Source organism: Amphiura filiformis, chromosome 1 (assembly GCF_039555335.1).
Source record: "Amphiura filiformis chromosome 1, Afil_fr2py, whole genome shotgun sequence".
Taxonomy (NCBI): Eukaryota; Metazoa; Echinodermata; class Ophiuroidea; order Amphilepidida; family Amphiuridae; genus Amphiura; species Amphiura filiformis.
This window is the reverse complement of record NC_092628.1, coordinates 99,440,216-99,462,825: the sequence shown is the minus strand read 5'-3', so window position 1 is coordinate 99,462,825 and position 22,610 is coordinate 99,440,216. Positions and strand designations below refer to the sequence as shown.

The window sequence follows — 22,610 nt, the reverse complement described above, 5'->3', positions numbered from 1 at the left end:
ATTGACGATTACAGAGATAACGTAATTCAATAATTTCATGACGTGTGCATTTTAAGCAATATATTTCAAAATAGAGAAGTTACGCCCCCAGTTCGCCCAAATAATGACACGCCATTTGATTTGTAACTGTAACATCGCCGTTTCTTCAAATGAAATGATAAAAAAAAGTAAAATTAAGATAAACGTTTTGTAATTACTGGCAGACCAATAAATATTGTAAAAATAAAATCGTGACTATTTGATTGAAGCGTATGACCAATTTAACATGAGTATTTGATATTTGCTAATCTGTCTGTAAATCAGAGAATCTGATAACCTATGGTTCCAACCTGCCTATATTTGTTGTATGGTAATTTCAGATGTGCGAATCACACGATTCTTGCGAATTTCCTCACTTTATCACGTCCACGTGACGATGCAAAGGTTTCAAGTACTCATATTCCTCATTGCTTCACATGTGGTTAATAACAAAGGTGGTGAATTCTCACAATTTGAAAGCTAATATCAAGAACTACCATTGCATCCTAATTGTACTCATCTGAGTCAATTTGGTCTCTTAAATTCAGTTAAGAATTTCATAATAAAAAAAACCAATTTGTTTCTTTAACCTACAATTCGACAACACTACATCAGCGAGAAGGGAAATATTGCACTGTAAATAAAGACACTAACATTACCAGAAACGTAATCAAACAGCTTGTTGCAATCCATCGTAAAGTATAGAGTATTAGTGGAACCACACGCACTATTTAAGTAGTGGAATAGAACTAGAATGAGTGATTTCCTTTCAGATGAGACTTATTCAGCCCTTCCTTGTAATAGTCTTATCACATTACGTTTATTGTTCAATAAATCTTGAACGTACTCGGAAAGAGTACGGTATGTCATTACATCTGAACAGTATTATGTCCAAGTGTTCAAATATCAGAAAATGTAGTACGCGTGGTTCACGCATTATTGTTTCGGATTATTCTTTACATTCTTTTATATTATAGTCATGTTTCAACAAGAGTCACTTTTAAATTATATGCAAATAATCTGGTACTCTATGGTTTCACAAGCGCTGTGTACAACAGTGTCAGTTTTGGCATGTCGCCTTGAATTCACCTTGTTGTCTATACTATTACATCACTAATACACGTAAACTACATGTCTCGTTTATATATGGGCATACAATTGGACACATGAGGAGTAACAAAACAATTTTAGATCCATTAAGAAAAACCTTAGACTCCAGGGGTAGGGTGCAGATAAGGTTACTCACAAATCAAATTACGTGAACTAGGTGCCAAATGTCCAGTTCAAATACACCTTACCATTAACGGTAACGCGTTAGGGGCAAAACTGTTCAATACTTTGCCAATGCCTATATTATAGCACAGTGTAGGGTATTGAGTGTGCAATAGCGGTGAATTCGCAGGTTTTCATTTGTGATATGTTTTGCACATTGTAAATTGTTGTAATGCTACTATTGTATAGTATTCATCGCCTGTAGAATGTTATATGAATTAACGTCATCATTTTGGGTACAAAATGGTGTAACTAATACATCATAAAGAGTATCATGTTATCATGCGTGTTCATTATTCGGTTACATACAAGCTTTGAAAAGGCTCAATCGATTGCTAAAACAATTCCATGTTTATACAAAAACTATGAATTTTAAGGCAACAGCTCGTGCATTACTTAGTAGCCGACAACAAAGTTGTTAAAAGTAAAGTGTAAGATTCTAGCCCTATATGTAGAATCCTTGTTCCAGTCCACATCAATATAAAAACAATCGTAAAAACAAATTGGTTAAAGCATATGGGCATAGACTGATCAAAGTAATGAAAATAGTCTTTGCCTATTTTCCTTCTTCTAAAATTCAAATGCTATTTGTTTTCGGAAAATATTATTATCAACAACCATGATTCACATTATAATTTTACGTTGAAGCCTATTACATATTAACCATTATTACCTGAAAGGGGTATGAAATCTTGATACAAAGAATTTAAAATCATTTTTTTATTATTAATAACGATAATCCTTACATAAAATAAATATTTCATAGCCCTTACCATATAATGATCTTTTTACTTTATGCTATGCCCTTATCAATCTACATTTTGAATGAGAGTCTGGCATGGCGGAAATGCCAAGATTGAATTTGATAAGAAGAACGTGCTGGTATGTCACATGAAATTATATAACATTGATGTCCTAACCAACTCCTTTCTCTTCTCAGTAGTCAAGTAATGTCGACCTGCATGAGAACAAAGAAAGTGATAATAATTCTGAATGGACATTACCTTGATATATATATATTTATTTCGAGTTTGACGGAAATAACATGAGGGAAAAGTTGTGTAGGCTTCAATTTAGCCCATGGCTAGACCCTGCCCAGATGTTCTTCTTTTTCTTCTTGTTGCCAATCTTTTTTTGAATATATAGTTAGTCTGAATCTGGAAAACATTGATATTTAGTTCGACACCGCGTTATTCGGTCTAGGGGATAAGTTAGAGACTAGGGATAAGGTTGGCCATTCTTCATCAACTTCACAGTCATTTCTGAGGGACACGATAGTTACATAGTCCCAAATTAAGTGTCTTTGTTGAGCAATAACTTCAAGTATTATATCTTTGAAAGAGTTGAATTGCTTATGTCATATTCATATACTACCTAAAAATATAGGCGAACCGCACCGCCGATTCAAGGCATTCAATCTTGGATTTTACACATTTTCAATCAGAAAATAGTCTTCGCTGAACATGATGAATATTAAATTTGCCGTTTTAGTTTTGACTTGGGGCTGAAATGAGTAAATCCAATAAATAATTAAAATTATTGATATTGTTACTCAAATAATACAAACCTTTTATTCACCATATCGTAACCAAGGACAACAAGGTACCATAACATTACTAGTTAGAATTGTATTTGCAAAGAAAATACAAGCGTTTCATATACTGCTTGCATCGCAATAATGTAAAATAACTATGAACCAATATGCATTAAAGTTGATATCTCGCCTACGCAAATATTCTATGCGTATGTAATGTTGGTATTCTTTATTCACCTGTTTATGTGCTTTTTGTCACTCACTTGCCATTAAAAAAATCTTATATCAGTTCCCCTTTCTCTAATGGAATTCTTAATATCGACATCTTTATCAATATTCATGTGTGGACGTAATAAAAAAACAAGTAATACTAAATTGCCGAGTTCCTTTTCAAATTATTCCCGTCTAATGAACTAGCTGGCCCCCGCTAGCTGAGTAAATTGAAGCGTTTACTAAAACAAAGAGGAGTCACTGAACAGGTAGAATCATTGAAAAGTTAAATTTTATTTATCTAAATCTGTTTTTTACATTTCCTTTGTAGCATGTCTTTTTGTTTGCTTCATATTTTGTTCCCATTGTTGTATTTGTTGCTTAGCATGTGATTTCCCGTCTCCATGTTATTTATTTATCTGATCCCGTTCCCATATGTTTTAGCTTCCTTCCGTTTTCTTACATTTCCTGATTAGCCTCTTTTTTTCCTTCTTCATTTTTTTCCGTTTTCATTTTGTTATTGCTCAGTTTTGTTGTCATGGTTGTCATATCCTTAAGGAAGTTTTCGCACTTCCGATCTTGTACCCTTAACCATAACCCCGTAATCGTGTACTCGTGCACTCGTGTACTCGTGTACCCGTAACCAGTCCATGTAGTCCGTTAAATACTTTTGTACATCCTACCTATCTTCAAAGTACATGTATGTCCAAAATATTAGCCCGTGTGACAGTGTTCAAAAGTGAACATAATTTATCCAATCGCACACAAAATACTGCAGCCATCTACATGACGTTCTGAAACGAAATTGATCTAGAGCACCGATATACTGTGATTGACACAGTGATACCACATCTGTGGTGATACTTTTTGACTTTACCTCAAAAAGCATAAATTTTGGCGAATAAAGTCTTATGTATACAAAGAACTTTGAATAGAAAAATCCTTTTGGTCAAAATGTAGAAAACCTTGGACAATAATTAAGGAACCACAAGACCTTTGGATATTGTGCTAACATTTTTCGAAATTCTCGTAATTTTCTCATATTTTTGTATCTAAAAGTCCTGTTTAAAAAAGTTAATGTAATGAAATGGCAACAGAGCCATTTACAAACAGACTCAGACTAAAACGATGTTAGAATTCAAAGTATGTCACTTACGTCTACATTCGGAACAGTATTATTGCCAAGTGTTCAAATGTCAGAAAATGTAGTACGCACGGTTCACGCGTTATTCTTTGGGATTTTTCTCCACATTCTTTAATATTATAGTCATGTTTCATCAAGAGACAATTTTAAATTGTATGCAAATAATCTAGTACTATATGGTTACTGACGCATTGTGTACAACAGCGCTAGGTTTGGTGTGTCTTGCGAGTTAATTTACGCTATTGCAATTCTCTTTATGTTCTATACTATTGCATCACTTACATGTTTTGTTTATACATGGGTTTACAATCGGAGACATGGTGAGTTACAATACAATGTTAGATCCATTAAGAAACTCAGACCCCCAGAGGTAGGATGCAGATAAGGTTACTCACAAATTAAATTTCGTGAACTAGGTGCCAAATGTCCAGTTCAAATACACCTTACCAATAACGACGACTCGTTAACGGCAAAACTGTTCAATACATTACCCATACCTCCCGTGCTCCAGATCTACATACTTTCGAAATACCTTTAATTTGCAAGGAGGATGTTCTAATATCAAGTTTCACCTGTCTGTACATCATGTGTATGGTTTTCTTTACCAATATTTTGAATTAAATGAAATGGAAACATCGAGTTGTTTCATTTTCTTTGAATTGTTTAGTATTCGTTATGTTATAGCACAGTGTAACACATTGAATGTGCGATAGCCGTGAAGTCTCATGTTTTTCTTTTCATGTGATATCATGTTTTACACATTGTAAATGGTTTTGATGCTATTATTGTATATCATTCATCGCCTATAGAATATATCCAAGTTAAATGAATTGTGTTCATCAATTTGAGTATCAGGATGTAACCTTTTTAATAAAATTTTAACATTGTCAACAAGTTAGATTCTAACAGTAATTTTAAAAATGCATAATGGGAAATCTACCCACAACACATTTAGTACACATAGTATTATTAAGAGTATCATGTTACCATGAGTGTATATTATTTGCTTACATGCAAGCATTGAAAAGGGTAATGATATCGATTGCTAAACATAATTCCATGTTATACAAAAACGATACAATGAATGTTAAGGCGATGGCTCGTGTATTATTTAGTAGCCAACAACTGATGATCGTTCACAGTAAAGTGTAAGGTTCCTAGCCCATATCCTTGTTCCAGTCCGCACCAATACAAAAAACAATCGTAAAAACAAAACGCCACAGGTGAATTAATCAAACTTATTAAAGCAGGTGGAAAGGGCATGTGGTGTGATTGGACAAGATTCAGGATACTTCTTTTATCCCATTATTTAACTCTATTTTGCGACTTCTTTCGGCGTAGCCTGTTTTCTGCCTATTGGTGATCAAAGCATAGACTTATCAAAGTAATGAAAAAGTCTTTGCCTAGACTCCTCGCATAATCAGAGGAATACCTGAAAACAACTACTCAATCTACTGGAGTTCTGAGAATTTATGTCTCCTTAGTGCTAGCTACGAAACTTGCAAAACCACAAAATATTCTACGTTTTACAGCTATTTAGCTGAAACTTGCTGGTAACAATATTTCCATAAAGTGTACCACATGATTTCAATGCGAGTAAAGCTGACTGTGTTGATGAACTAAAATGGTTATTTTAGGGTTTTGTTTTTGTTGGTCTCAGACATGTCAGATGATTACTGGTGTAAGTTGCCATTTTATGTTTCCGTTTTGTTGTATATTATATAAATGACATTGTTAATCGTCCTGCATTGCCTTGCTCTTTCCTATTTTATGATAAAATCGTATGTAAAACAGCTACATGCGTTCTTTTATTTTATCTATTACAGTTTGGAATACAATCGTACAATTGACAACCAAATTGACAATCGAATTAGTCCAATCTAAATATTAGATTTCCTAATCGTATAAAACGATAGTTTCACTTGCGCATTACTTTAATAACGAAACATATCACTTAAACGCAAATATAAAAAGGTGATGAATTATGAAATGCGATTTTCATAGAAAAGACAAGTTCATGCCTTAACGGAAATTTTCGACTAAACCGAGCGTGGACTGCGCAGATAATATCAATCAATTCATCTGCTAACAAAAAAAATGACGCTTCGTAAGTGATGATAGTTTTTTAAAAGGAACCGAGGCATTGATGAAAACAAAATGTAATAGGCTTAGAATAGCCTAGAGATGTAATCAGCTCATCGCAAGATTAATGCATTTAAGGCTATAGTTTTTTACTTTGTATTTACTTTAGCATTTGGTAGCTAGAAATGTAACAAGTCGTAATAATTTCTTCTTCTAAAATTCAAATACTATTTGTTTTTGGATAATACATGTATTATTATCAGCCATGATTCACATTACAATTTACCGATTACATATGAAGAACTATTATGTCCCGCAAAGGGTATTTAATATTGCTAATAAGAATTTAAAATCACATTTTTATTAATAACAATGATGAAATTTTCAAGCCCTTGCACGCCTTACTTTACCATATAATGCTCTTTTTACCTTCTGCTTTGCCAATGTCAATATACATTTTGAATGAGAGTCTGGCATGGCGGAAATGCGTAGATTGAATTTGATAAGAAGAACGTGCTGGTATGTCACATGAAATTTTGCAACATTGATGTCCTAACCAACTCCTTTCTCTTCTCAGTAGTCAAGTAATGTCAACCTCCATGAGAACAAAGAAAGGGATAATATTTCTGTATTCAATGAACATGACCTCAAATATCTCTATATATTTGGAATTTGGAGGACAAACAAGAGTTAAAAGTTGTATATGTTTAAATCGAGCCCATGGCTAGACCCTGCCCTGATACCAAATAGATAACGGATTGGAGAAGTGAGCTAAATACTCTTTATCGTCTTTAATGTTCTGCTTTACTTATTCGAGTAATGTACTATTGTAATACTGATGCTAAATCTTGAAAGAAGTGCTCTTTAATTGTGTCTGTTTCCTTAGTAATCACAATGTAAACAGTTGTATAAGTACCGTAACATACTTTTGTACATCATGCCTATCTCCAACGTACATGTATGTCTACAATATTAGCTCTTGCGGCAGTTATCAAAGTGAAAATAATTTGCTCAAACAAGCGCTCTATTTCCATTGGCGTTTTGTCGATTATCCAATCGCCCAGAAAATACTGAGGCCATCTACACGACATTCTGAAACTAAATTGATCTGAAGCACCAAATCACTTTGCACTGTAAGTTGTGAACCACAGCTGTGGTTGTAATCTACGGTAAATGAGAAACAGTGATATTTATCTCAATTCTGTTTGATTTTACCTCAAAAAGCACAACTTCTTTTTTTTTTAAGTTAATCAAAATATAGAAAATATGAGACATATTGCATACAAGTCTATTGTATTTGTCAACATTCAGTAGTAAATCTCAATTTACAATGCATATACCAACATAAATATGTGAACCTATGCGTGCTCCAAAAACTAAAGAAGCTGTGTCCCAACATGGTTTTGTCACTAATCACAAAATTTAAGTAAAAATTGCAGTTCTTGAAATGAAATGAATTTTTTGAAATTCTCTGAACATTTCCTATAAAATAAATACAATTGTCAGAACTATTTTGTGTTGCTTGTATTTTGTGTCAATAAGAAAACTTTGTACCCTCTGTTTACTATATATGAGATTGTTTTAAGTGCATTTGGAAACAGATTAATCTGCATTAAAAATGCCATATAGTGGGCTCTCGTGTCGCTTAACGTGATCGGTGTCTATATGCATTAGCTTTGCGTATCAATACAGAAAAAGATATATAATGCTAGAAATACTCGAGATTTGTTGTTTCGTTGAACATCAGGTCAAATGATCTTCACGTTCTGTCAATCATGATTAAAATTAATCAATTTGAGATGCAAATTAGTAGTGTTAGGAATTTATCCGTTAAGGTGTAAATTTTAAAAGGCTCCAGGTATTTTGATATCAAGATGTAATATCATCGTTTCAAAATATTATGACGACCAATTAGCCACGATTGGCTTCAATTGACTTTCAGAAAATTACATTTTATCCTCAATTTTCAACAATTCATTGTGTTACACACTTCTGCCTTAAAACCTATATGAAATTAAGGAATGCCATGTAAGAAAACTATGTATTCACGTAAAAACAATAAAGTTACCAGATATCATCGATTGATTTTAACTCCTTTAGAAAAAATCTTGAAGACAAATATACTTTATCCGGAAGCAAGACAATATTTTGACATTGCCTCCAAAAAGAGAATGAAAGAAAGATGGGGGAGAGAGAAAGAGATAGAGAGAGTTAGGAAGAGGACGAGGGAGAGCGAGGGAGGGAAAGGGTGAGGGAGAAGAGAGAGAGAGAGAGAGAGAGTTAGGAAGAGGACGAGGGAAAGCGCGGGAGAGAGAGAGAGAGTAAAATGTTACTGGGTATTTAATGAGCCTACTGAGAAATACCAATAGTCATTATAATAATTTTGTTTCATTTTCTATATACATTTAATATTTTGTTATCAATGTATTCTTGACAAAGAATGAAACTATAAAAGCATCATTAAACAACTTTAATGAATACAGCCATGCTACAAGATGATTTAATGATTGACAGCAGTAATTATTTCCATGATATCAACAATGTTATAACAATCATGTTCTGTATCGGTGCTTATTAAGGGGGTACTATACACCCCTCGATAAATTTGCGTCTATTTTTGCATTTTTCTCAAAAACTAATAACACAGTGGTAACAAAAGTTATGTATATTATAGGGCCAAGGAATCCAATTACTACACTGGAATTTCAGTGACCCAAAACAAGCGGTTTGTTATTTATGATAAGAAATAAGGTACCGCTAGGATGTACCTCGTTTCCTATCATATATACTGAAGCGCTTGTCTTGATTCACTAGAATTTCAGTGTAATAATTGGATTCCTTACCCCAATAATATACTTTTGCTATCAGTGTGTTATTATTTTGTGAGAAAAATGCAAAAATAGTCACAAATTTACCACAGGGGTGTAGTACCCCCTTAAGATATCTTTAAACAAATAATAACTATCACTGAATACCAGCCATAACGACAATTTGTAGTCTCATGAAGACTATAATGGATTAGATGCCGAAGTGCTTATTTGGCTCTAAGATATGTAGGTCATCTTCTTGAATCAATGCTATTCATCACAAACTTCACTCTTTTGGTTTAGAGTTGTGGTATTTATAGTTTCTGTTTGACAATATTTGTGACTTTCAGATATATAAAAGGATTTGCCCATTTTATTCATAAAGCACTTCTTTTACTACAATATTCTATTCAAGATACAATCCCGTTTTATCTGATGTGAGATTTGGTTGTTGTTTAGGGCTGTGTTTAATAATAACTGTATCCAATTTGCTTATATTTTTGTTTCATTTCTCATTACTTAATCCTGTTTGAAAAACAGATCATTTAACTTCTACTCAATGGGTTAGTTAGTATGATGAAATGGCAACAGAAGTATGAACCATTTACAAATTAACTCAGACTAAAACCATGTTAAAAATCAAAATGCCATTACATTTGAACTCATATAACTCATTACTATAATTTGCCTTAGGTTCAGGTACCACTGCATACCACTCTTATAGTGCATACAACGAAGCACTCCAAGGTTGCTATACAACACTCTAACCTGTCTACCTTGATATTTTTTTTTGATTTATTTTTTACAGGACTCGTCTTCAACGACACTTAGGCAATTACTAGTGGACCTCCGTGATTACTGCGATTCACTCATTCGAGTTCTGGACGAATCCCGGATAGAATCGGAACGGAAATAACGACTCAGGCGGCCAGGTAGATTTTCCAATGAATCCTATAATAACCCCTTAAGCCCTCTTTCAGTTGTTAGAAATAAACCAAAAAAGACTGTAAGTGTCCACCGATAAAACAGAAGACGGCATCAACAGCTTCAAGACGCACAACTGTATCAGTTTACTAAAACGGAAACAGGATTCCCCACAAACGGTCTCCAACCTTTCTCCATGTGATACCCGGGTGGGATACTACACACACGCTTTTGAATTCGCAACTGTGTCAAATTTTATCATTGGCCACGTGTCCTGATATTTTTACCGGTCTTTCTTTTAATGTTTGTTTGAAGATGAGTTACACCAAAAAGTGAACAGAAAATATATATTTTCTACAGCTATGTCAATTTTCAAAATGTGTTAGATGTATTATTAGACGATTACAAGGGTACAAAATGAAAAGATTTATATGTAGTGCACAGTAGATTGTGTTTGAAAGCCTGCTATTATGTCTGAACATGCCTTTGAGGTGCGTTGAAATTCTGCGTGATAACAATAAAGTGATATTTCTATTACACATGACAGGGTGATGAAGAGTTGGTTTTATTAACGCAAAATTCTGAATATATATTTGGATCAAGAACATGTATCTCATTATTAAGTGTCACTATTAACCCGTCATATTCTGAATCTTGTTACGAATAAATGTAATCACATGATGTGTATTGGTATGAATTACTTCTTCAAATCTAATACCTTCATGTGATTTAAGTTAATATCGTCTTAATGTCAAATCAAGGGATTGATACTTGTGTTGTTATTGTGATGCAAAGCAGACGACACCGATATGTGTAAAATATGAAACTTTCCATTGAAAGAATTCATAGAATTGCAAACGCAAATTGTAAAATATTAAACCTTGTTTAAGTGAGAATTGAGTATTATGATTTCAGATGTACATTAGATTGATACTGTGTGCAATGAAAGATTACTGATAGTTTTGAGTTATGAGTGTAGACGTGTGAATCTATACCACGTAGATTCTTTATTATTTGGAATGAATTATAAGTGTATATCCGAGAGATTCATATATTTTGCAGATGTTGAGGAAAAAGAAACTATGAAGCTTTTCGCACTTAGTAAACTGTTGAATGTTGTAATTAGATGTGTTGCTTATAGATATACATTTTAATCTTATTTTTCTTCAAAGTATTATTATTAATTCGCTGAGATCGGCAACTAAACATTATTTGTGACATAGACAATGTTCTAGTATAAATACATCAGTACTTGTATATGCTGTAGAGTTCAATTATAAATAATATAACATGTATGCAAGTTTGAAGGAAGTATCTTCACATCCCGTACAATGATTTAATATGTACATAAATTTAATAGCTATGATAAAGGTATGAACATAAGAATAAATAATGAAGAGTTATATATATGTTAAAACTTTAAGATTATTAAATAACTCTACTACTCTTCACGATTAACAAATGTATGTAAAAAGGAAGATAAATCAAACTATAATAAAAAATCAAATAAACATAATTGATTTTTATCAATCTATTAACTACTTAAAATGCTCACCATGTTCACGTTCGAATAATGTTTGAAATAAGTAATTTAAACTTTAAATGTTAAGATTCAATAAACCACCAAGTTATTGCGAGAATTATATTATTAAGTTCAACTTAAAAGGCATGTTAGTTTTTGAATAATTTTGTTCTAACACACCTGTAAACACAGCTTAGATGTAGTTAAATAATATTCCTCTTGTACTTTTATCCACTAGGGCTGACATTTTATTTATATTTGTTTGAATCTAGAAGGAGTGTCAATGCATGGCGTCTTCAGATTTAATGCGCCATATGATTATTGCAACTTATCATATATGCGCTGCTGCAAAAATATTACCATACTAGAATTAAACAAATATAAATCAATTTGTTGGTTAATATGCATAAAAAAGGTATGGGGGAAATTTATGTAATAAATTTTTGTTTAATAAAATAAAAATATTATAGCTTTTGAAGTAACCTATGATGTATTTTTCGTCTCTATTTCGTCTCTATTTTAACGAAACGAAAGCTTTATTAAAGTGAAAATAGAAATGATTTCCCGTTGATTTTTACACATCAAGATTTAAGTTTGATTTCAATCAATACATTACTAAGAACTTTATTTCAAGTATGATTATTTTTATTGTTAAGGAATCGGATAGCAACGTTTGCACAGTATTTTTTGTGGGACCTGAGAGCATATCAGACATATCAAATTGCATTCTGAATATACAAAGAATGTCCTTCTGATATCAAATATATTTGATTGTTTTTTAAATTCGCGATATAATACAAATTTTATGGCAAATTATTAAAATTTGACATTTTTCATACTTTTTGTATTTAACAGTCCTCGAAGTAAACACTATAAATTTAATGATATGTACTTAAAATGTATGTAGCTTGGATTAAAAGCCGACCATCAATTGACAATGTTCACCTTTCATATTAAAGATTTGTTTGGTGTTTTGGGGGAAAAATCTATATCTTCAATACAAAAGGTCAAAATTTTCGATACACTTTAAGTACATATCATTAGATTTATACATTTACTTTGAGGACTGTTAAATTTCCAAGATATCAGTTTTTAATAATTTGCATAAAATGTGTATTACGTATCACGAATTTCAATATTTCCTCGTATTCAAAATCCAATTCGATAATTATGTCTGATGTGCTCTTAGGTCCCACAAAAACACGTGAAAACGTCGCTATCCGAGCCCTTAAATGACAGAACCCAACAAGAAAAAATAATGAATATCTAAAAAGACGTCGGAGCCAGACAAAACAAAATACACACGAGTTTAACCCTTTAAAAAGGTCCATTCAGTGATTTGCTCATCCGGATGATCGTAAAAATCATCAAAATTCAGATTCAGCCAAAAACTAGGTATTTAAGAAAAAATAAGGCATTTACACGAATCTGTAATTTATATACTGACAGTATAACAATTACCTACACGTATTTGAATGGGGCCTCAACTTCGTCAATACTGCTGTTTTCTTAATATTTTGCCAAATATTTCATTTCAAAAATACCAAATGACAATTTGAATGACTTATCCTTCAATTTTAAGCAATTTATAAATAATTTTAATTTTTTTACACTTGCGCTGAGATCACTAAATGGGTCTTTAAAGGAAGTCTCCTGCAATCACAACATTATACCTTACAATGTAAGAAAAATAATTATCAAGCACGAATCACATTAAAAACAAACTCATACTCATAGGGACCATAAAAACGAATAAAAACATTCGTCTCTCAACCCCCGATATTCAAAATTCCCGGGAGCCGAAATTGTCGAGTGCAATGACGTCCCAGTAATACAATGAAGGCTGACGACAATTGAGCACAGATATTGGATAACCATTACGTCATTGCACTTAGACAATTTTGGCGCGGGAATTTTGAATATCGCGTGTTGAGAGCGGACTGTTTTGATTCATTTTTATGGTCCATATGAGTTCGTTTTAAATAAAACCATGTGATTCGTGCTTAATAATTATTTTTATAACATATACGGCATAATGTTATGATTGCCGGAGACTCGCTTTAAATGACTTCCAGTGCTAGCCCACCATTGTATTGATAGAGTATACAGTTTTCGCTCAAAAAAAGTAACTAACCCCCCTTAAATAATGACCATTATTCAAAAACGGGTGATTATATTACAAATTACAAAAAAAATTGGTAAAATGCGTTGGAAGCAGAATTTATTTCTGCACATTTTGACACTTCATTTGAAGCAATTGACTAAATATTGACGTCACAGCGTACATTTAAATCAATGTAGCCCAAGATTTGAAAGTTGCAGTAAATTATATTAATTTTGCATTCAGTGTAATGGAAAGAAATCTGTGTAATGATATCTGAGTGTTTTTGTATTGTAAAAATTTGTATGTATAGTGCAACTTTCAAATCTGGACCTCACTACATTAAATTGACAGGTGTTTTATTGTTTTCTGGTCTATAGTATCAAATGAGGTGTCACAATGCGCAGAAATAAATTCTGCTTCCAAAGCATTTTACAGATTTGTAATACAATAGTCCCTTTTTGAATAATGGCCATTATTTAAGGGGGGTTAGTTACTTTTTTTAGATGTTTCTTATGGGATCATTACACCTAAGCATCCAGACCAAGATCCTTGATTCGGTCGATTCGTTGATGGACAAAGGCCAAAATAAGCAGTGCATCATGGGAAAAGGTCGATATCCAAGGCCTGCGTAATACGAATACAACAACATAATGACACTGTATGTCAATATAATGATGTTATACACGAATGTACACAAAGACAGTTAGACAGCAATTTAAAATATTCGACGTAGAAGTGATGATGTAACAGGATTAATTACCGTAGCAATAGGTTAATACAATTCTTGAATATATCCCCAGCAAACACAAAACGTTTTCGACATCATTCGCAAAAGGTTATAAAAGGTTGTCAGAAAACGTTTAAATGTCGGGTTATATAAAGGGTATATTAAGAGTATAAAACGATTTTATAGCATCAAAAATCATATTTTGATAATCTACTGCTCAGCAAACAAAACATGTTTTATTGAAAACGTTTAAATGTCGGGTTATATAAAGGGTATAAAAACGTTTTAATAACATTCCAAAAACATTTTTGAAAACTTGATACAAAACATTCTAAACGGAATGTTATTTTGGGGTTGAAAAAATATTTTCGAAAAATGTTTGGCCAAAATATTTGCAATAACGTTTTGAAAACGTTTTCATGACCTTTATATAACCCGACATTTAAATGTTATTAAAACGTTTTGAAAAAAACATTTTAAGAACATTTCTGTGTTTGCTGGGAGCAAATATTTTAACATAATGCTATTTAAGTGTTGATAAAATATTTGGCAAAAAATGTTTGCAAAAATAGTTTACAATAACATTTTTGAAAACCTTTTAAAAATATTGTTGTAGTGTGTTTTCATACAAAACGTTTTAAAACGTTTTCATGACCTTTATATAACCCGACATTTTAATGTTATTAAAACCAAAAGCCAAAATATAACTTATTAAAAACGTTTTTAAAACGTGTTTGTGTTTGCTGGGTCGTCATCCCTGTTATTAGGCCAATCAAATTAAAAAAATCACCCACCACTAATTGCAACAGAATCCATTTTGCATGTATCCATCTCCCAAAAGCTAACATAAAAACATATCAAAGTCCCCAAAAATCTAAGTACTGGAACAGTGCCTAATTTGCATAAATCCAAAATGGCCGCTTATGCAGGGGTGAAATTTCAAATTTGGTCAAATCTTGCTAAAAACCATACCACTGTTTTCCTCTCGTCATAAGGATTCAGAAAAATTGTAGTTTGACCTATCTTCGATGTACATTTCTTGAGTTATAGGGGAAAAGGTGAAATGTCAACTGAAATTTGGACTCTTGGGGGCAAAAATGAAAACTTCTCCGATTTTGATAAAAAATTGTCTCACATTGTCCCGCTTGCAAAAGCATTTAATAAAAAAGAATAGTTTGCCATATCTCAGGTGGTTTGTTACCCTGATAACATGGCAAAGAAGATCAAATTATTGCTGTATTGACTTTGATCTATTTTGTGATGTTACCTATGTAACAAAACATCCAAAACAATGCAACGTTTCTCGTTTTGATTTATTTTTGCCAAAGGAACAATTTGAGACCAGATGGATTAAAATTGGAGCATGTTTCCATTGTTGACCTTTTGCCTATAACTCAAGACCTGTATGTCAGAGATTGGTCAAACTATACTTTTTCTGTATCCTTATGATGAAAGAATGTTTAGGATGATTTTTAACAAGATTTTACCAACTTTCACCCCTGCATAAGCGGCCATTTTGGATTTATACAATTTAGGCACTGTTCCACTACTTGGATTTTTGGGGACTTTTGATATTTTCTTTAATATACTGTTCTGAAAAAAATGGTGATTAAATGCTTTCTGTGGCAATTAGTGGTGGTTTTAGCCCTGCTTGTCCTTAATTTGAGTGGCCTACATCTGTTATTCAATTTATAGGTACCGCGTGAACGTTGTAGCGCTGGGCGATATATTCAAAAATTGTATTCTTCTATTGCTGCGGTAGTTAATCCAATTATTACATTACTTCTACGGCGAATTCGCTGTCGAAGTGATGATGTAACAGGATTAATTACCATAGCAATAGATGAATACAATATTTGAATAGATCGCCTTACACTACAACGTTTACGCGGTACCTATGCATTGAACCATAGATGTCAAAGAAAATGCTAATCACTCGCACCTTGAGGAGTGTAACCTGCCTGTAGTGCAGGGCGATCTATTTAAAAATTGTATTCATCTATTGCTATGGTATTTAATCCGATCATTACATAACTTTGACAGCGACTAATAGATCCATTTTCTATGATCAAAACATTTTTTTTAAATTAATATTATCACACTCTCGTAAAAATCCAATGGTGGTTAGAACGGCGATGTTGACCCTGGAGATAACATTTGGACTGTCAAGAGTAACCGCTGGTGGCGCATCGCATTGAAAATCGCGAGAATCAATTAGTGACTATAGCAATTACCATTACTGATGTCTTAATCTAAATCAAATTTTGCCAATTAAGCGAGTTGTTATTTTTTGTCCTGTTTAAGTGAAAAACAAAACAATTTTTGAAATATACGAATACATATTTATATTCAATTCAAAATTATAATAATGAGGTGTTCATGTTCCCCTAACGATCCAATTAAAATGCTGTACAAACAGGTTGATTCTTATATCATTTTCGTAGTGTTGCTCGTTGTTGTTATCAAAACAGAATGCACGAGGCAAACAGGCATCATCGAATAAGTCAAATTAATAAAATCATTTTAGTGACGAATAAAAAAATCTACTTCTTTAGCTTGCACGTATATTGAGATGATCGAGGACAATATTAATTTTTTCACAAGGTCATATCTTAAAATCCTGTCCATAAAAATGAACCAAAATTACACGCAGGAATACTTCAATATTTCACTAAGCAGTTGTCCAACTGACACCACAGCAAAATGTACCGACAAGGAACAGCTTCATGGACCACATTCACGGGTGAATAATTGGCATCAAAAGAAATGCGTACAAGATCCTTACACAGGTGATAATTTCCAAAGAGTAAGTGAAATAGTGTGGAACGGGGTTGCATCTGCTTTTCACACACTTTCTTCAAGAAACAGGTCTTGTTCCACAATATTCCACTTACTCACATATTTCTTGTGTTGGGTGTCAATTATTGGACTGTGAATGTGGTCCAGGAAGCTGTTCCATGTCAGTGCTTTTTGTCACTTGGACATCTGTTTGGTTACTGACCAGTGTTTAGAGTAGAGTATTGACGTAATCTTGTGTGTAATTTTAGTTCATTTTTATGGACCGAATTTTAAAATATGACCTTGTGAAAATTATAAAGTTCTTTTTGAGCCCAGTTTATACGAAAGGGGTTAATGCAATTTTCTATATTAGTTATAGATTAATAGAAGCGTATCACTTGTTAGGGAGTGAAATTGTACACAATAATGCACCCCTATACTGAGATGTTGATGCGTCTAATACACAAATACACAAGGGAGTGCATTGGACACATCAACATCTTAGTACAAGTACATTATTTTGACAATTTTAAAAGACATCCTTAACAACATATCCAAAAAGGACAACAAAGCGAATAGGGAGAAATGCTAATATACATAAACAAAAGTGTCGCCTTATGCATTACTCAAATTTAGAAATTGGTCAATTTTGGGCAAAAGCGTATCACTTGTTAGGGAGTGAAATTGTACACAATAATGCACCCCTATACTGAGATGTTGATGCGTCTAATACACAAATACACAAGGGAGTGCATTGGACACATCAACATCTTAGTACAAGTACATTATTTTGACAATTTTAAAAGACATCCTCAACAACATATCCAAAAAGGACAACAAAGCGAATAGGGAGAAATGCTAATATACATAAACAAAAGTGTCGCCTTATGCATTATTCAAATTTAGAAATTGGTCAATTTTGGACAAAACCCATACTAATGTAAAAGAAAAAGTATAGTTTGACATATCTCCGATGTACACTTCTTGAGTTATAGGCATTAAGATCCAATGTTCACAGGGCTAAAAAAATTCAACTGGAATTCCGACTGGAACAACATTTTAGATAAAGAATAGTTTGCCATATCTCAGGTGTTTTCTTATCTGGATAACATCACAAAATAGGTCACGGGTTAACATAATTCAATGGGGTTTGACCTTTTGCCCTGTCATCCAGGTAACGAAACACCTGAGATATAGCAAACAATTCTGGATTAAAATATTTTTTCAAGCAGAATAATTTGAGACCACTTCGAGCAAATTCGGAGCATTTTGTTTACCCCTGTGGACAATGGTTGGGACCGAAATTTGACATTTGACCTTTATGCCTATGAAACAATAACTATATTTCAGAGATAGGTCAAACTATTTTTTTTTCTGAATCTTAATAATGAGAAGAATAAATTATTATATGGGGTTTTTTAAATCCATATTGGCCCAATTTGAAATTTGAGCTATTTTTGTTTTATGCAAATCAGCATATCCTTTTTTTTCGGTCAATTGTGAGACATTAATGACCTCGATTTTTACAAAATATGATAAAATATGATTAGATCACACGCATGGCGTATATTCATGAGGTTATTCATGCGGTGCAATGACTTCCGCGTGTGCGTATTCCGTTGCGCCGGAACACTGCACGCGCGCACAACCACCATATTTGTACGTGGCGTGATTGCGCACTGCTGTAATTGGTAAGTCCGTTTTAGCCTGTTCGATTTTTTGAAGGGCGAAATATAAGTTGTGATTATTGCTTATTTCAATTCAGTTAATAACTTTGAATCAGGTATACAGGGTTAGTCAAAAAAGTGTCTAACCAAGTCGAACTTTCCCATTATTGAACGATTCTATAAATGCCACACTCAATAATCACATTCTGTGAAAAATGAAGTGAATCTCAACTACTGTTTTATTTTCATGAGTCTTTTTGCTGCGATACCCAATTTCGTTATTTGTCCACGAGGTACCATGTATTTTGAATGAGAGCATACAATGCACGGTAAAGGCACCAGCTCTGAAACTGACTTTAACTTAAATAAGGTTGATTTTGCGTTATTTTAATTTCTTTTTTCTGTTCAAACAAACTTTCTAACATTATTTTAAGTCCTTCATACCTCACTCGACTCCAACTCCAGTCCAACTGCTGGATATTTTGTAATTCACTCCACGTCAATTTGCGCGCATTTCATTTTGGCATTTGAAAACCCCGCCTACAAATTAGATAGAGAATAAAGGTAAAATGAGGTTAAGAAAATGGCAGTTGTTCCAAATCTACCTTACACAGAGTGGGCTGACATTCAAATTTTAGATGTCTCTTTTTAGACAAACATTAAAATTGGGTATCGCTATAAAATGTGTCATAAAAACAAAACGGTAAATGCTAATTTTTTTTCATACAAGATCACTAATGGATATATCATATATAAGATGTTTTAAAACCTGAAAGTTTCAACTCGGTTCTTAAATAAAAATGGATTGTTTTCTCTATTGCACTTTTTTTACTCACTCTGTATGTCAGGAATTGTGAAAAATCTAGACATATTGCTTTGGACCACAGTATATTCCTCGGTTCCAAAGGTAAAATGTTTAAATTTTTTACAATGCCCTCCAAAGAACTGATGCGCAGTTATTAACCTATAATTAATCACACGCATTGCGTATATTCATGAGGTTATGAATTGACGTTACAAACTTTCCCCAAATTTGAAGTGTTTTACATGTGTTCTTTCCATGATATATTACATTTACATTGGCAGGTTGAGATATAAACTGTAGCAAAATGTTTTCTCCGTTGTAATATTTAATGGATCTTGTTTTGCAGAACCAAATACTCCTTTTGCCATTTTTCCAAAATTTGAAACCTCCATTCATTAAAGACAAAGAGGAAAATATATCAAACATAGGTATCGTGTCCATTGATTAATAATATGTTATGTCATCCAGGTTTTAAAATTTGATGTTTTTCATTACAGTTCAATCATGAGCATATGCATTGTGGGTATAACGATGGCTTTGATCAAATCCTCTTTGTCAAATCTATCCAATTGACTGTCTTAAGCCACATTAGATACGATAAGGGAAAAGACAGGAAGAAGAAGACGAAGAAAAATAAACTTACTCAATCATATGTAATCTAAGAAGCACTCAATAAAGCGTTGCTTTATGAAACAAATACGGAAAAATGTCAAGGAAACATTACCGTGGATGTTAATATCTGTAAAACTTGTTTTGGATAAACTTTCAAAATAAACTGATATCATCTTCAGAACAAATTGAAATTGCATAGTAAAGAGCTTTATTGGAAAACTACTTAATGGCCGAATCTCTCGATCAAATCAAGCCATTTGAGTGTATACGGAAGTTCGTTGTCATCTAAAGAACAAAGTACAACGGAATGGCCACTGAAGTTTTGGGTACGCTTAGTATATAATTTAGTAACTAATAATTATGTAATTGCTATATTTAAAAGGTTGCCACAACAGCAATTCAATATATGTGATGCGATCAAGCCAAATCAGTCGGAACTCGGAAATATTGATTTTGAGATATAGCCAAACAAAGGGGATATTTCCTTTTGTTTCCTTTTGTTTTGAAAACTTTTTAACGGCTCATATCTTTGGAACTGGTTGTTCAATTTCAATGTGGCTTTCTGCTAAATGCAGCTTTAGAAATGTTTTTCAATTTCCTATAAGAAACTGAAAATTTAATATTTCCGAGTTCCGACTGATTTTGCTTGATCGCATCACATATGACTAAAAATCTTTAATCTGTTTGATTTCAGTTGCCCACTACTTGCACAAGTCTTGGAAAATTACGGACTCTTTCGCCTTCAGTTATGTTATTATTACTGTAACTATTATTAGAATACTTACAAAGTACATACAATAAAACCTAAAGGCTATTTGGTCTGAATTATGAAAAGGCAACCTATTAAAGTAACAACTGAAAATACATTCTGCTGGACAGACCGTATGAAACGTATACGCTTGTCCATATCATTGTGATCGAATCAAACCAGTTGATTGTGTTTGAGTTCAGTTCAATGTCCAGTACAAGGTCAAGATGAAATCTTCATCGAATTAGCTTTGCTCGCTTCATTTACAATCTCCAATATTTTAAAGACATTTCTGTCAGTAACATATCACTGCAATTACCAAATCCTATAAACATTATGTCACAGGAAATTGTTGGCATAAAATATAATGTGTATAGTTAACAACTTTTTACACATAGTTTGAATAAAGTGCTCAATCTCAAAAGAGAGAGCGTATAAAAAATCAAAGAACAGACTTTCCAGAATAGGTAGTCGTTACTCTGAGTTTCATGCCTAAAAAGCAATTCTCAGACGACACGATGAAGTGCTTTGGCGGGACTACCATCCCTTTTGACTGTATATGAATATACATTCTATGGTGTCAACACAGCCAAAGTCTATCCCAGAGTCAGTCTGGAATTGAGCACTTTATTGAAAAGATAGTCTAACTATGAGTAAAATGTTGTTATTACACTCCTGTTTTGCAGTTGAGCACGTTCTGACTTTCTCCGATTAACAGACTGACTCTGGGATAGACTTTGGCTGTATTGACATCATGGAATGTGAATTCATTCATATTACCAAGAGATGATAGTCCATCCAAAGCATTATGGAAGGTTTGTTCTTTGAGTTTTTTTAATATGCATAGTCTGGACTCAAATAAATCTTTTGGTAAGTAAAATTGACAGGAGACGAGAGGTTCCAAAAGCAACAATTGCCTTAAAATACAAATATATATGTATCTGGCCCCAAATATTTTGGAAACACAAAAAAATCATTAAAAACGTCTGGCTTTAAATATCTCAATTTAATTTGAAACAGCAGACTTCACTTTAATCAGACAATGGTTGGACTGGTCATTTAGTTGTAGCATGAGTGATTGAACTACTCCAATAACAAGTTTTACACGGGAGGGCAAATGCAAGGAAAACAAAATGGTCATTCATCCTGAAATGAGTATTGTTCCGGCAAATCACTCAATATAAACACATTGATATAGCACCACTTAAAATGTAGCAAACAACATACATGACATATTATATGGTCAAAGCTAGTAAATTGTATACCACCATCTACTTTAAAAATGGTATATTACCACATGACATTTAGTGTGACCAATGTGATCAACGTATTGAATTGCTAAGAAAGCGTGATATTGTGGCTACTCTAAAATGCGCCTCATAACGGAAATCAATGACCATCACCTTGTCAATAATTCAAAGACCTTTACCATGTTTACCAAGTCTTAAACATTGAAAATAGGTTCTTATCCCAACCGCAAATCATAATACAATGAACTACCTGTCTCGTGTCCTCAGATAACCCAATACTCATTCATTCTCATAAGCATTATGCTTATCTATTACATACGAACAGACTGATAGGTGAGCAAAGCTAACGTCATTGTTATGTTTCATTTTAGATAACTACAATTTTCCAGTGAATTACATCATCGCT

At 33.0% G+C, this 22,610-nt stretch overlaps 1 protein-coding gene across 1 annotated transcript in view; it reads left to right on the top strand.

The window, feature by feature from the left end:
• Positions 1-11,402, top strand: part of LOC140159926 (uncharacterized) — an 84,435-nt gene extending 73,033 nt beyond the window's left edge. The window contains exon 3 of the mRNA XM_072183222.1: positions 9,876-11,402. Within this exon, the coding sequence (XP_072039323.1) occupies positions 9,876-9,983 (108 nt within the window). The 3' untranslated portion in view covers positions 9,984-11,402. The remainder of the gene's footprint in view (positions 1-9,875) is intronic.
• The last annotated feature ends 11,208 nt before the right edge of the window (positions 11,403-22,610 follow it).